Source organism: Salmo salar, chromosome ssa07 (genome assembly GCF_905237065.1).
Source record: "Salmo salar chromosome ssa07, Ssal_v3.1, whole genome shotgun sequence".
Lineage (NCBI taxonomy): Eukaryota > Metazoa > Chordata > Actinopteri > Salmoniformes > Salmonidae > Salmo > Salmo salar.
Genome location: NC_059448.1, coordinates 62,460,584 through 62,476,031, shown reverse-complemented (window position 1 = coordinate 62,476,031; position 15,448 = coordinate 62,460,584). Strand labels below are relative to the sequence as shown.

General features: G+C 43.3%; 1 protein-coding gene across 2 annotated transcripts in view; it reads left to right on the top strand.

Moving 5' to 3' along the window:
- Nucleotides 1-15,448, top strand: part of LOC106609731 (leucine-rich repeat-containing G-protein coupled receptor 5) — a 193,826-nt gene that overhangs the window by 76,741 nt on the left and 101,637 nt on the right. For both annotated transcript variants that reach the window (XM_045722416.1, XM_045722415.1), the window contains exon 3: nt 4,476-4,547. In XM_045722416.1, coding sequence (XP_045578372.1) covers nt 4,476-4,547 — 72 coding nt within the window. The remainder of the gene's footprint in view (nt 1-4,475; nt 4,548-15,448) is intronic.

Sequence of the window (15,448 nt, the reverse complement as noted above, 5' to 3'; positions counted from 1 at the left end):
ATACAGAGACAGGGGTCAATACAGAGACAGGGGTCAAAACAGAGACGGATAAATAAGGAGACAGGGCTCAATACAGAGCCAGTCTCCTACCCAAATGCCAGCCTATCCTCTATGTAGTGCACTACATTTGACCAGGGCCCATAGGGTTCCCATAGGACTCGGGTGAAAAGTAGTGCACTTTTGTGGTGAAGCTGTCCTGTCCCCTTAACAGAAAAACACCCCCAAAGCATAATGTTTCCACCTCCATGTTTGACGGTGGGGATGGTGTTCTTGGGGTCATAGGCAGCATTCCTCCTCCTCCAAACTTCAGACGGGCATGTATATGTGCTTTCTTGAGCAGGGGGACCTTGCGGGCGCTGCAGGATTTCAGTCCTTCATGGCGTAGTGTGTTACCAATTGTTTTCTTGGCGACTATGGTCCCAGCTGCCTTGAGATCATTGACAAGATCCTCCCGTGTAGTTCTGGGCTGATTCCTCACCGTTCTCATGATCATTGCAACTCCACGAGGTGAGATCTTGCATGGAGCCCCAGGCCGAGGGAGATTGACAGTTCTTTTGTGTTTCTTCCATTTGCGAATAATCGAACCATCTGTTGTCACCTTCTCACCAAGCTGCTTGGCGATGGTCTTGTAGCCCATTCCAGCCTTGTGTAGGTCCACAATCTTGTCCCTGACATCCTTGGAGAGCTCTTTGGTCTTGGCCATGGTGGAGAGTTTGGAATCTGATTGATTGATTGCTTCTGTGAACAGGTGTCTTTTATACAGGTAACAAGCTGAGATTGGGAGCACTCCCTTTAAGAGTGCGCTCCTAATCTCAGCTCATTACCTGTATAAAAGACACCTGGGAGCCAGAAATCTTTCTGATTGAGAGGGGGTCAAATACTTATTTCCCTCATTAAAATGCAAATCATTTTATAACATTTTTGACATGCGTTTTTCTGGATTTTTTGTTGTTGTTATTCTGTCTCTCACTGTTCAAATAAACCTACCATTAAAATTATAGACTGGTCATTTCTTTGTCCGTGGGCAAATGTACAAAATCAGCAGGGGATCAAATACTTTTTTCCCTCACTGTATAGGGAATGGGGTGCAGTTTGGGATTTGACAGTATGGTATGAGCCAGTTGAGCAGGTCTGAGAGATGAGAGATAGAGATGCTGGGTCAGACAGACAGACAGACAGACAGACAGACAGACAGACAGACAGACAGACAGACAGGCAGGCAGAGAGGGGAGGGAGGGAGGGAGGGAGGGAGGGAGGGAGGGAGGGAGGGAGGGAGGGAGGGAGGTGCTGGGTCAGACAGACAGCAGACAGACAGGGAGGGGGGGAGAGAAGGAAGGAGGGTGGGAGATGCTGGGTCAGACAGACAGACAGACAGACAGACAGACAGACAGACAGACAGACAGACAGACAGACAGACAGACAGACAGACAGACAGACAGACAGACAGACAGACAGACAGACAGACAGACAGACAGACAGGGAGGTTAATGCTGGGTCAGACAGACAGGGAGGAAGGAAGGTAGCAGGTACATGGTGTTTTACTGAGATGTGTGCGTTGGCCAGGGGGATTGATCTCTCTGCCACCCTCACCACCCTCGCCAACTGGACTCAGCCTGACCCCGACTCTGAAGCCCAGAACATGATGCTAGGTGCTGTTCCAGTCTGTTGGCAATCCCGTACCAGGACCACACACACACACACACACACACACACACACACACACACACACACACACACACACACACACACACACACTGAGTGGTCTGAGTGGTCTGATTCACAGGGCAGTGGTCGGGGGCCCCTGTCTTTCCCAGCGTGGGCCGATATTCAGCGCCGCCCCGTCAGAAGCAGCACCCCTGTGACAGAACACAGGAAAGTGCACATTGGGTATTTATGGATCCTTGACCTCCTTCCCGACCTGATCCCGCAGGCGTGAGGAATGTTGGGGTAGTTGTTGCTGGTGTTGGTGCTGTGCCCGTCCCGTCTCTGAGACACAATATCACTGGACATCAATGAAACAAAACGGACTGCAATGGGGAGGGACTACCTCAACTTTTTTCCATTGGAAAGCTTTTCACTGTGGTGTGCTCTAATTAACATGACCCACAGCACTGATAGAAGACTGTGGCAATACAGTGATAGACTTAGTTCATATTCAGTCAGACATATTGATTTCTCTGTGGATGGTGCCCTGTGGATGGTGCTCTGTGGATGGTGCCCTGTGGATGGTGCTCTTTGGATGGTGCCCTGTGGATGGTGCTCTGTGGATGGTGCCCTGTGGATGGTGCCCTGTGGATGGTGCCCTGTGGATGGTGCTCTGTGGATGGTGCCCTGTGGATGGTGCCCTGTGGATGGTGCTCTGTGGATGGTGCTCTGTGGATGGTGCTCTGTGGATGGTGCCCTGTGGATGGTGCTCTGTGGATGGTGCTCTGTGGATGGTGCCCTGTGGATGGTGCTCTGTGGATGGTGCTCTGTGGATTGTGCTCTGTGGATGGTGCCCTGTGGATGGTGCTCTGTGGATGGTGCCCTGTGGATGGTGCCCTGTGGATGGTGCTCTGTGGATGGTGCTCTGTGGATGGTGCTCTGTGGATGGTGCCCTGTGGATACTTTGATGACTGAAGGGAGGTCACAGTAGTGTACACTGAAATCCCTGGGTCATGTTGTGATAGATTAACATGTTGATTACAGTACTGAGCAGACTGTCAATGTGGAGACAGTCTAACTCATGTTGTAATAGATTAACATGTTGATTACAGTACTGAACAGACTGTCAATGTGGAGACAGTCTAACTCATGTTGTGATAGATTAACATGTTGATTACAGTACTGAACAGACTGTCAATGTGGAGACAGTCTAACTCATGTTGTGATAGATTAACACATGTTGATTACAGTACTGAACAGACTGTCAATGTGGAGACAGTCTAACTCATGTTGTGATACATTAACATGTTGATTACAGTACTGAACAGACTGTCAATGTGGAGACAGTCTAACTCATGTTGTGATAGATTAACATGTTGATTACAGTACTGAACAGACTGTCAATGTGGAGACAGTCTAAGTCATGTTGTGATACATTAACATGTTGATTACAGTACTGAACAGACTGTCAATGTGGAGACAGTCTAACTCATGTTGTGATAGATTAACATGTTGATTACAGTACTGAACAGACTGTCAATGTGGAGACAGTCTAACTCATGTTGTGATAGATTAACATGTTGATTACAGTACTGGACAGACTGTCAATGTGGAGACAGTCTAACTCATGTTGTGATAGATTAACATGTTGATTACAGTACTGAACAGACTGTCAATGTGGAGACAGTCTAACTCATGTTGTGATAGATTAACATGTTGATTACAGTACTGAACAGACTGTCAATGTGGAGACAGTCTAACTCATGTTGTGATAGATTAACACATGTTGATTACAGTACTGAACAGACTGTCAATGTGGAGACAGTCTAACTCATGTTGTGATAGATTAACATGTTGATTACAGTACTGAACAGACTGTCAATGTGGAGACAGTCTAACTCATGTTGTGATAGATTAACACATGTTGATTACAGTACTGAACAGACTGTCAATGTGGAGACAGTCTAACTCATGTTGTGATAGATTAACACATGTTGATTGTCCTGCAGATGGGCACCTTGTATTGATGTCGCCAAACCAAAGCCAGATTTTATCGAGATGTTTTGCTTTCATCGTTGACAGATGATGTTGAAACCATGTTGTTGGTGCCCATTGTCTCTGCACCATTCTGAAGGCTCTGATTTGATTTCCTAGGACACGGGTGAGAAAGATTGGATGGATACATGCCTGGAAGGTTGATTCAAGCGGATCCCTTTGTAGAAAGAAATCAAAGTTTGCATAACTACTGCTATCTTCCCATCTCCTGTTGAGTTTGTCTGGTATATTTGTCATGTAAATATCAATTGAATATGTATATCTGGTGCATTCCTCCATTGCAGCGAGCCAAGCGTTGACGGATTGGCTTCACATGGATGTATGCGTCCCAAATGGCACACTATTCCCTATATAGTGCACTACATAGGGAATAGGGCTCTGGTCTAAAGTAGTGCACTATATAGGGAATAGGGCTCTGGTCTAAAGTAGTGCACTATATAGGGAATAGGGCTCTGGTCTAAAGTAGTGCACTATATAGGGAATAGGGCTCTGGTCTAAAGTAGTGCACTATATAGGGAATAGGGTATAAATTGGACCAGAGACATCCTGTTATTTGAGTAGCAGATGATGAGGAGGAAGAGCTGGACAGAGGAACAATGTCATCGGCATTGGACCCAACAATCGTCCTCCAGTGAATCCAGTGGAACCTGATAGAATCTCTCATCTATCTATCTATCTTCGTTGTTTCACAGCAAAATGAGCTCCCCGTGACAAGAAAGAAACATCAAAACACATCATTTCATGTCTTTTTTTGTGTTCCCTTCTTCTCTTCACAGACGTCTTGCAGGCAACGATTTGACGCACATTCCCAAAGGAGCGTTCTACGGCCTCTTCAACCTCAAAGTACTGTAAGTAAACCCTCCTCTCATGTCTCTCAACCGTCTTTTACCCACCTCTTCCAAGATGGGGACATCATGTGGTGAGGCAATAGGTTCCAGGTCTCTCTCTCTCTCTCTCTCTCCACCTCTCTCCCTGTCTCTCTCACTCGATCTGTCTCTCTTTCCACCTCTCTCCCTGTCTCTCCCTGTCTCTCTCTCTCTCTCTCTCTTTCTCCACCTCTCACCCTGTCTCTCTCTCTCTCTCTCTCTCTCTCTCTCTCTCTCTCTCTCTCTCTCCACCTCTCACCCTGTCTCTCTCTCACTCTTTCTGTCTCTCCCTGTCTCTCTCTCTCTCTCTCTCTCTCACTCTCTCTCTCCACCTCTCTCCCTGTCTTTCCCTGTCTCTCTCTCTCTCTCTCTCTCTCCACCTCTCACCCTGTCTCTCTCTCACTCTTTCTGTCTCTCTCTCTGTGTCTCCGTCTCAAACCAGAGGCGATTATCTCTGTTTTCTCAGCAGAAGTGTTTTTACTGTGAGTTGACCTGGAGGTCATTGTTTCTCCTGCTACCTCTCAGTCTCCCCAGAAAGAGCCTTGGACAGGGATCAAATGATTCACAGGAATCTTTAATTATGAAAATGTGCTGGTAATTTATAGTAATTGGTGTTAAAAGGGGTTAGTCTTAGGAAAGTATTGGAAAGCAATTTTGCCACTTTGAGAAAATTGCCTGAGAAGTGCTTTGTGGATGGATCACCCTGTAAGGCCTTCAATGTATCCTAAATGGCACCCTATTCCCTAAGTAGTGCACTAAATAGAGGATAGGGTGCATTTAGGAACAAAGCCCAGTTCTACCTACAGCAGATAGGAGCTTCAGGGAGTTTCAGCTTCATGCTTTACACTTGTAGCATGAAACCTCAAGGTATTCTGGAGATGAAGGGATGAAAAGGAGGGAGATCTGGGAAGGAGGGAGGAAAGGAAGGGAGATCTGGGAAGGAAGGAGGAAAGGAAGGGAGGTCTGGGAAGGAGGGAGGAAAGGAGGGAGATCTGGGAAGAAGGAGGAAAGGAGGGAGGAAAGGAGGGAGATCTGGGAAGGAGGGAGGAAAGGAGGGAGATCTGGGAAGGAGGGAGGAAAGGAGGGAGATCTGGGAAGGAGGGAGGAAAGGAGGGAGATCTGGGAAGAGGGAGGAAAGGAGGGAGATCTGGGAAGAGGGAGGAAAGGAGGGAGATCTGGGAAGAGGGAGGAAAGGAGGGAGATCTGGGAAGAGGGAGGAAAGGAGGGAGTTCTGGGAAGAGGGGTGATACATCTCCATCAACATGTTAGTGCTACCCAGCTCTCTCTCTTTCTCTCTCTCTTTTTCTCTCTTTCTCTCTTTTTCTCTCACTCACTCTCTTTCTCTCGCTCTCTCTCTCTTTCTCTCTCTCACTCTCTCTCTTTATCTCTCTCTTTTTCTCTCTTTTTCTCTCACTCTCTCTCTCTCGCTCTCTCTCTCTCTCTCTCTCTCTGACAAGGCCTTGACATGTCAAACTTTTACAGTTGCTGACAGTTTATCAGTGTTTTTTCTGACTAGACTGTAAAAATGTAATAAACTTGTTTTTTTGTCTGGTGTTGAGATAGTTCTCCTGTGACCCTTCTAACATCTGAGACCGTTGATCCATTGGAAAACTCTTCCTGAACTCTTTGTTATGGTGCCTCTCCACGTAGATTCATAAAAGAACACCTCTTTGATATGAATACTAGGGATAATCACTTACAGTCCCTACATTTGTAAAGTTTTATACTTAAATACACATGTTGAGGCTACGGGCAGGGTTTTAATTTATTACTCTGTACCAGAAACATCTGGACCGGCGGTGAGGATCTCATAAAAGTAAATAAAAACCTGTTTGTGACATGTAGAACAAATGTGCCAGGTAAGTGAGCTTTGTAAAAGTAAATTTCCTGTGAAACGGCCGTTTTTGATGAAAGCGCGGCAGGAATATTGGACCATATTTCAGCACCATGTCATTTGTCACAATGAGAGAATCTGGTCTGGTGTAAGTCTCTCTGGGCTGGGTTCTTTTCTTCCGTCTATACAACCTTCTCTCCTTCTTCCCGTTGAAGACTTCAAAGAGATTTTTTGCAAGAGCAGCACTGCAAAGGATTTCCCGTTTTGTGTAACTTAGATGAAGGATGTACGTCAAGCAACACATACACTATATATACAAAAGTATGTGGACACCCCTTCAAATTAGTGGATTCGGTTATTTCAGCCACATCCGTTGCTGACTGGTGTATGAAATCGAACACACAGCCATGCAATCTCCATAGACAAACATTGGCAGTAGAATGGCCTTACTGAAGAGTTCAGTGGCTTTCAACGTGGCACTGTCATAGGATGCCACCTTTCCAAGAAGTCAGTTCGTAAAATGTCTGACCTGCTAGTGCTGCCCCGGTCAACTGTAAATGCTGTTATTGTGAAGTGGAAACGTCTAGGAGCAACAACGGCTCAGCCTCGAAGTGGTAGGCCAGACAAGCTCACAGAACGGGACCGCAAAGTGCATAGCGCGTAAAAATCATCTGTCCTTGGTTGCAACACTCACTACCGAGATCTAAACTGCCTCTGGAAGCAACGTCAGCATAATAACTGTTCGTCTGGAGCTTCATAAAGTGGTTTTCCATGGTCGAGCAGCCGCACACAAGCCTATAATCACCATTTCTAATGCCAAGTGTCAGCTGGAGTGGTGTAAAGCTCACCGCCATTGGACTCTTGAGCAGTGTAATCGCGTTCTCTGGAGTGATGAGTCACGCTCCACCATCTGGCATTCCGACAGACAAATCTGGTTTTGGCAGATGCCAGGAGAACGCTACCTGTCCGAATGCATAGTGCCAACTGTAAAGTTTGGTGGAGGAGGAATAATGGTCTGGGGCTGTTTTTCATGGTTCAGGCTAGGCTCCTTAGTTCCAGTGAAGGGAAATCTTCATGCTACAGCATACAATAACATTCTAGACAATTCTGTGCTTCCAACTTTGTGGCAACAGTTTGGGGAAGGCCCTTTCCTGTTTCAGCATGACAATGCCCCCGTGCACAAAGCAAGGTTCATACAGAAATGGTTTGTTGATCGGTGTGGAAGAACTTGACTGGCCTGCACAGAGCCCTGACCTCAACCCCATCGAACACCTTTGGGATGATTTGGAACGCTGACTGCGAGCCAGGCCTAATCGCCCAATATCAGTGTCCGACCTCACTAATGCTCTTGTGGCTGAATGGAAGCAAGTCCCCGTAGCAATGTTCCAACATCTAGTGGAAAGCCTTCCCAGAAGAGTGGAGGCTGTTATAGCAGCAATGTTCCAACATCTAGTGGAAAGCCTTCCCAGAAGAGTGGAGGCTGTTATAGCAGCAATGTTCCAACATCTAGTGGAAAGCCTTCCCAGAAGAGTGGAGGCTGTTATAGCAGCAATGTTCCAACATCTAGTGGAAAGCCTTCCCAGAAGAGTGGAGGCTGTTATAGCAGCAATGTTCCAACATCTAGTGGAAAGCCTTCCCAGAAGAGTGGAGGCTGTTGTAGCAGCAATGGGGGGGAACCAACTCCATATTAATGAGCTTGGAATGAGATGTTCGACGAGGAAGTGTCCACATACTTTTGGTAGTGTAATTTAGCAATCGGAAGAAGAAAAACAACGTGTAGTTAAAAAGAAGAACAGGAAAGATTTATTAAATATAAAAGTTGATGTATATTCACATATTTTTCCCGCAAAGAATATTAGTGATAGCAGCTGGTCTGGTCTTCTCTTCATAGGTATATAGATGTTTGGTTCTATAAACCATTGTTTCATTAGCCTTTCTCCTGGCATTGTGGTTACACATGCTACACTACCGTTGTCCGAAGAAGGCTTGTTGTGACTGTTGTCAAGAAGAGTTTTATACTGGACATCTGGGGAGAAGAGGTCTTAGTGGTCAGATAGAGGAATGTGACACACTTTCACAGCCAATCAGATGAGCTCATTAAGTTATTAGTTTGTTTACATTCACAGCTCGCTCAAACAGGGGAGAGAGAGAGAGACAGAGCGAGAGACAGAGCAGAGAGACAGAGAGAGAGACAGAGAGAGAGACAGAGAGAGAGAGAGACAGACAGACAGACAGACAGACAGACAGACAGACAGACAGACAGACAGACAGACAGACAGACAGACAGACAGACAGACAGACAGACAGACAGACAGACAGACAGACAGAGTTGAGTACACATCTGCCTCTAAGCCTGAATTCCAACATGTTTGGGTAATGTCCACATCCGATGTTCTGCTGCCTGTGATCCTGTCTGTGTGTTCCTCATCTGTGGCTTGACAGACTACGGAACTCTGGATGAAGATTTAACACCCAGTTTGTTCATGTACAGACAGTAGATTAGATTATGTACTAACACAGTCCAGAGATGTTGTTTCCCAAGGGATTAGCGATAGGATATTTGTGCATTAGAATTTATACATATATAAGTATTTTATTTTTGGATGGAGAGTGACAGTCTAGAGAGAGAGAAAGATATATATTTTGTTTATTTCTCTTTTGTTTATTATCTATTTCACTTGATTTGGTAATGTTAACATATGTTTCCCATGCCAATAAAGCCCTTGAATTGAATTGACAGATATTGAGGGAGGCAGAGATAGGGGCCGAGGTGGGATTCGTAACCCTATCACCAGTGGGTATATGTGGTCCAGATTTGGCTGCGTTAACGCTACACCAGAGCAGAGTATTCTGTATGATCTGTGTGCATTAGGATAGTCTATTGTAGTCTATTGTATTCTATTGTAGTCTATTGTATTATATTGTATTTTAATGATGACACAGTAGGCCTATGCTGTGTTAGTTCTGACTCAGTACTCTGACACTTAGATGACTATCCACTCATATAAATACACAGTCTACCCTACAGTTACAGGCTATATTAATACACAGTCTACCCTACAGTTACAGGCTATATAAATACACAGTCTACCCTACAGCTACAGGCTATATTAATACACAGTCTACCCTACAGCTACAGGCTATATTAATACACACAGTCTACCCTACAGCAACAGGCTATATTAATACACAGTCTACCCTACAGCAACAGGCTATATTAATACACAGTCTACACTACAGTTACAGGCTATATTAATACACAGTCTACCCTACAGCTACAAGCTATATTAATACACAGTCTACCCTACAGCTACAGGCTATATTAATACACACAGTCTACCCTACAGCAACAGGCTATATTAATACACAGTCTACCCTACAGCTACAGGCTATATAAATACACAGTCTACCCTACAGCTACAGACTATATAAATACACACAGTCTACCCTACAGCTACAGGCTATATAAATACACACAGTCTACCCTACAGCTACAGGCTATATAAATACACAGTCTACCCTACAGCTACAGGCTATATTAATACACAGTCTACCCTACAGCTACAGGCTATATAAATACACACAGTCTACCCTACAGCTACAGGCTATATTAATACACAGTCTACCCTACAGCTACAGGCTATATTAATACACAGTCTACCCTACAGTTACAGGCTATATTAATACACAGTCTACCCTACAGCTACAGGCTATATAAATACACAGTCTACCCTACAGCTACAGGCTGTATTAATACACAGTCTACCCTACAGCTACAGGCTATATTAATACACAGTCTACCCTACAGCTACAGGCTATATTAATACACAGTCTACCCTACAGCTACAGGCTATATCAATACACAGTCTACCCTACAGCTACAGGCTATATTAATACACAGTCTACCCTACAGCTACAGGCTATATAAATACACAGTCTACCCTACAGCAACAGGCTATATTAATACACAGTCTACCCTACAGCTACAGGCTATATAAATACACAGTCTACCCTACAGCTACAGGCTATATTAATACACAGTCTACCCTACAGCTACAGGCTATATTAATACACAGTCTACCCTACAGCTACAGACTATATTAATAACACAGTCTACCCTACAGCTACAGACTATATTAATACACACAGTCTACCCTACAGCTACAGACTATATTAATACACAGTCTACCCTACAGCTACAGGCTATATTAATACACAGTCTACCCTACAGCTACAGGCTATATAAATACACAGTCTACCCTACAGCTACAGGCTATATTAATACACACAGTCTACCCTACAGCTACAGGCTATATTAATACACACAGTCTACCCTACAGCTACAGGCTATATTAATACACAGTCTACCCTACAGCTACAGGCTATATTAATACACAGTCTACCCTACAGCTACAGGCTGTATTAATAACACAGTCTACCCTACAGCAACAGGCTATATAAATACACAGTCTACCCTACAGCTACAGGCTATATTAATACACAGTCTACCCTACAGCTACAGGCTGTATTAATACACACAGTCTACCCTACAGCAACAGGCTATATTAATACACAGTCTACCCTACAGCTACAGGCTATATTAATACACAGTCTACCCTACAGTTACAGGCTATATAAATACACAGTCCACCCTACAGCTACAGGCTATATAAATACACAGTCTACCCTACAGCTACAGGCTGTATTAATACACAGGCTATATTAATACACAGTCTACCCTACAGTTACAGGCTATATTAATACACAGTCTACCCTACAGCTACAGACTATATTAATACACAGTCTACCCTACAGCTACAGACTATATTAATACACAGTCTACCCTACAGCTACAGACTATATTAATACACAGTCTACCCTACAGCTACAGGCTATATTAATACACAGTCTACCCTACAGCTACAGGTTTAAACAGGCTATATTAATACACAGTCTACCCTACAGCTACAGGCTATATTAATACACAGTCTACCCTACAGCTACAGGCTATATTAATACACAGTCTACCCTACAGCTACAGGCTATATTAATACACAGTCTACCCTACAGCTACAGGCTATATAAATACACACAGTCTACCCTACAGCTAACAGGCTATATTAATACACAGTCTACCCTACAGTTACAGGCTATATTAATACACAGTCTACCCTACAGCTACAGGCTATATTAATACACAGTCTACCCTACAGCTACAGGCTATATTAATACACAGTCTACCCTACAGCTACAGACTATATTAATACACAGTCTACCCTACAGCTACAGGCTATATTAATACACAGTCTACCCTACAGCTACAGGCTATATTAATACACAGTCTACCCTACAGCTACAGGCTATATTAATACACAGTCTACCCTACAGCTACAGGCTATATTAATACACAGTCTACCCTACAGCTACAGGCTATATTAATACACAGTCTACCCTACAGCTACAGGCTATATTAATACACAGTCTACCTTACAGCTACAGGCTATATTAATACACACAGTCTACCCTACAGCTACAGGCTATATTAATACACAGTCTACCCTACAGCTACAGACTATATTAATACACAGTCTACCCTACAGCTACAGGCTATATTAATACACCTTTCTACACTACAGCTACAGGCTATATTAATACACAGTCTACCCTACAGCTACAGGCTATATTAATACACAGTCTACCCTACAGCTACAGGCTATATAAATACACAGTCTACCCTACAGCAACAGGCTATATTAATACACAGTCTACCCTACAGCTACAGGCTATATAAATACACAGTCTACCCTACAGCTACAGGCTATATTAATACACAGTCTACCCTACAGCTACAGGCTATATTAATACACACGAGTCTACCCTACAGCTACAGGCTATATAAATACACACAGTCCCTACCCTACAGCTACAGGCTATATTAATACACAGTCTACCCTACAGCTACAGGCTATATTAATACACAGTCTACCCTACAGCTACAGACTATATAAATACACAGTCTACCCTACAGCAACAGGCTATATTAATACACACAGTCTACCCTACAGCTACAGGCTATATAAATACACAGTCTACCCTACAGCAACAGGCTATATTAATACACAGTCTACCCTACAGCTACAGGCTATATTAATACACACAGTCTACCCTACAGCAACAGGCTATATTAATACACAGTCTACCCTACAGCTACAGGCTATATTAATACACACAGTCTACCCTACAGCAACAGGCTATATTAATACACAGTCTACCCTACAGCTACAGGCTATATAAATACACACAGTCTACCCTGCAGCTGCAGGCTATATAAATACACAGTCTACCCTACAGCTACAGGCTATATAAATACACACAGTCTACCCTACAGCAACAGGCTATATTAATACACAGTCTACCCTACAGCTACAGGCTATATAAATACACAGTCTACCCTACAGATACAGGCTATATTAATACACAGTCTACCCTACAGCTACAGGCTATATTAATACACACAGTCTACCCTACAGCTACAGACTATATTAATACACAGTCTACCCTACAGCTACAGACTATATTAATACACAGCCTACCCTACAGCTACAGGCTATATTAATACACAGTCTACCCTACAGCTACAGGCTATATTAATACACAGTCTACCCTACAGCTACAGACTATATTAATACACAGTCTACCCTACAGCTACAGACTATATTAATACACACAGTCTACCCTACAGCTACAGACTATATTAATACACAGTCTACCCTACAGCTACAGGCTATATTAATACACAGTCTACCCTACAGCTACAGGCTATATTAATACACAGTCTACCCTACAGCTACAGGCTATATAAATACACAGTAGTCTACCCTACAGCTACAGGCTATATTAATACACATTCTACCCTACAGCTACAGTCTATATTAATACACAGTCTACCCTACAGCTACAGGCTATATTAATACACAGTCTACCCTACAGCTACAGGCTATATTAATACACATTCTACCCTACAGCTACAGGCTATATAAATACACAGTCTACCCTACAGCTACAGGCTATATACATACACAGAGTCTACCCTACAGCTACAGACTATGTAAATACACAGTCTACCCTACAGCTACAGACTATATAAATACACAGTCTACCCTACAGCTACAGGCTATATTAATACACAGTCTACCCTACAGCTACAGGCTATATTAATACACAGTCTACCCTACAGCTACAGGCTATATTAATACACAGTCTACCCTACAGCTACAGACTATATTAATACACAGTCTACCCTACAGCTACAGGCTATATTAAAACACAGTCTACCCTACAGCTACAGGTTATATTAATACACAGTCTACCCTACAGCTACAGGCTATATAAATACAAGTCTACCCTACAGCTACAGGCTGTATAAATACACAGTCTACCCTACAGCTACAGGCTATATTAATACACAGTCTACCTTACAGCTACAGGCTATATAAATACACACCGTCTACCCTACAGCTACAGGCTATATTAATACACAGTCTACCCTACAGCTACAGACTATATTAATACACAGTCTACCCTACAGCTACAGGCTATATTAATACACAGTCTACCCTACATCTACAGGCTATATTAATACACAGTCTACCCTACAGCTACAGGCTATATTAATACACAGACTACCCTACAGCTACAGGCTATATAAATACACAGTCTACCCTACAGCAACAGGCTATATTAATACACAGTCTACCCTACAGCTACAGTTTATATAAATACACAGTCTACCCTACAGCTACAGGCTATATTAATACACAGTCTACCCTACAGCTACAGGCTATATTAATACACAGAGTCTACCCTACAGCTACAGGCTATATAAATACACAGTCTACCCTACAGCAACAGGCTATATTAATACACAGTCTACCCTACAGCTACAGGCTATATTAATACACACAGTCTACCCTACAGCAACAGGCTATATTAATACACAGTCTACCCTACAGCTACAGGCTATATTAATACACACAGTCTACCCTACAGCAACAGGCTATATTAATACACAGTCTACCCTACAGCTACAGGCTATATAAATACACACAGTCTACCCTGCAGCTACAGGATATATAAATACACAGTCTACCCTACAGCTACAGGCTATATAAATACACACAGTCTACCCTACAGCAACAGGCTATATTAATACACAGTCTACCCTACAGCTACAGGCTATATAAATACACACAGTCTACCCTACAGCTAGAGGCTATATAAATACACAGTCTACCCTACAGCTACAGGCTATATTAATACACAGTCTACCCTACAGCTACAGGCTATATTAATACACAGTCTACCCTACAGCTACAGGCTATATTAATACACAGTCTACCCTACAGCTACAGGCTATATAAATACACAGTCTACCCTACAGCTACAGGCTATATTAAGACACAGTCTACCCTACAGCTACAGGCTATATTAATACACACGGTCTACCCTACAGCTACAGACTATATTAATACACAGTCTACCCTACAGCTACAGACTATATTAATACACAGTCTACCCTACAGCTGCAGGCTATATTAATACACAGTCTACCCTACAGCTACAGGCTATATTAATACACAGTCTACCCTACAGCTACAGACTATATTAATACACAGTCTACCCTACAGCTACAGACTATATTAATACACACAGTCTACCCTACAGCTACAGACTATATTAATACACAGTCTACCCTACAGCTACAGGCTATATTAATACACAGTCTACCCTACAGCTACAGGCTATATTAATACACAGTCTACCCTACAGCTACAGGCTATATTAATACACATTCTACCCTACAGCTACAGGCTGTATAAATACACAGAGTCTTCCCTAGAGCTACACACTATATTAATACACAGTCTACCCTACAGCTACAGGCTATATAAATACACAGTCTACCCTACAGCTACAGGCTATATAAATACACACAGTCTACCCTACAGCAACAGGCTATATTAATACACAGTCTACCCTACAGCTACAG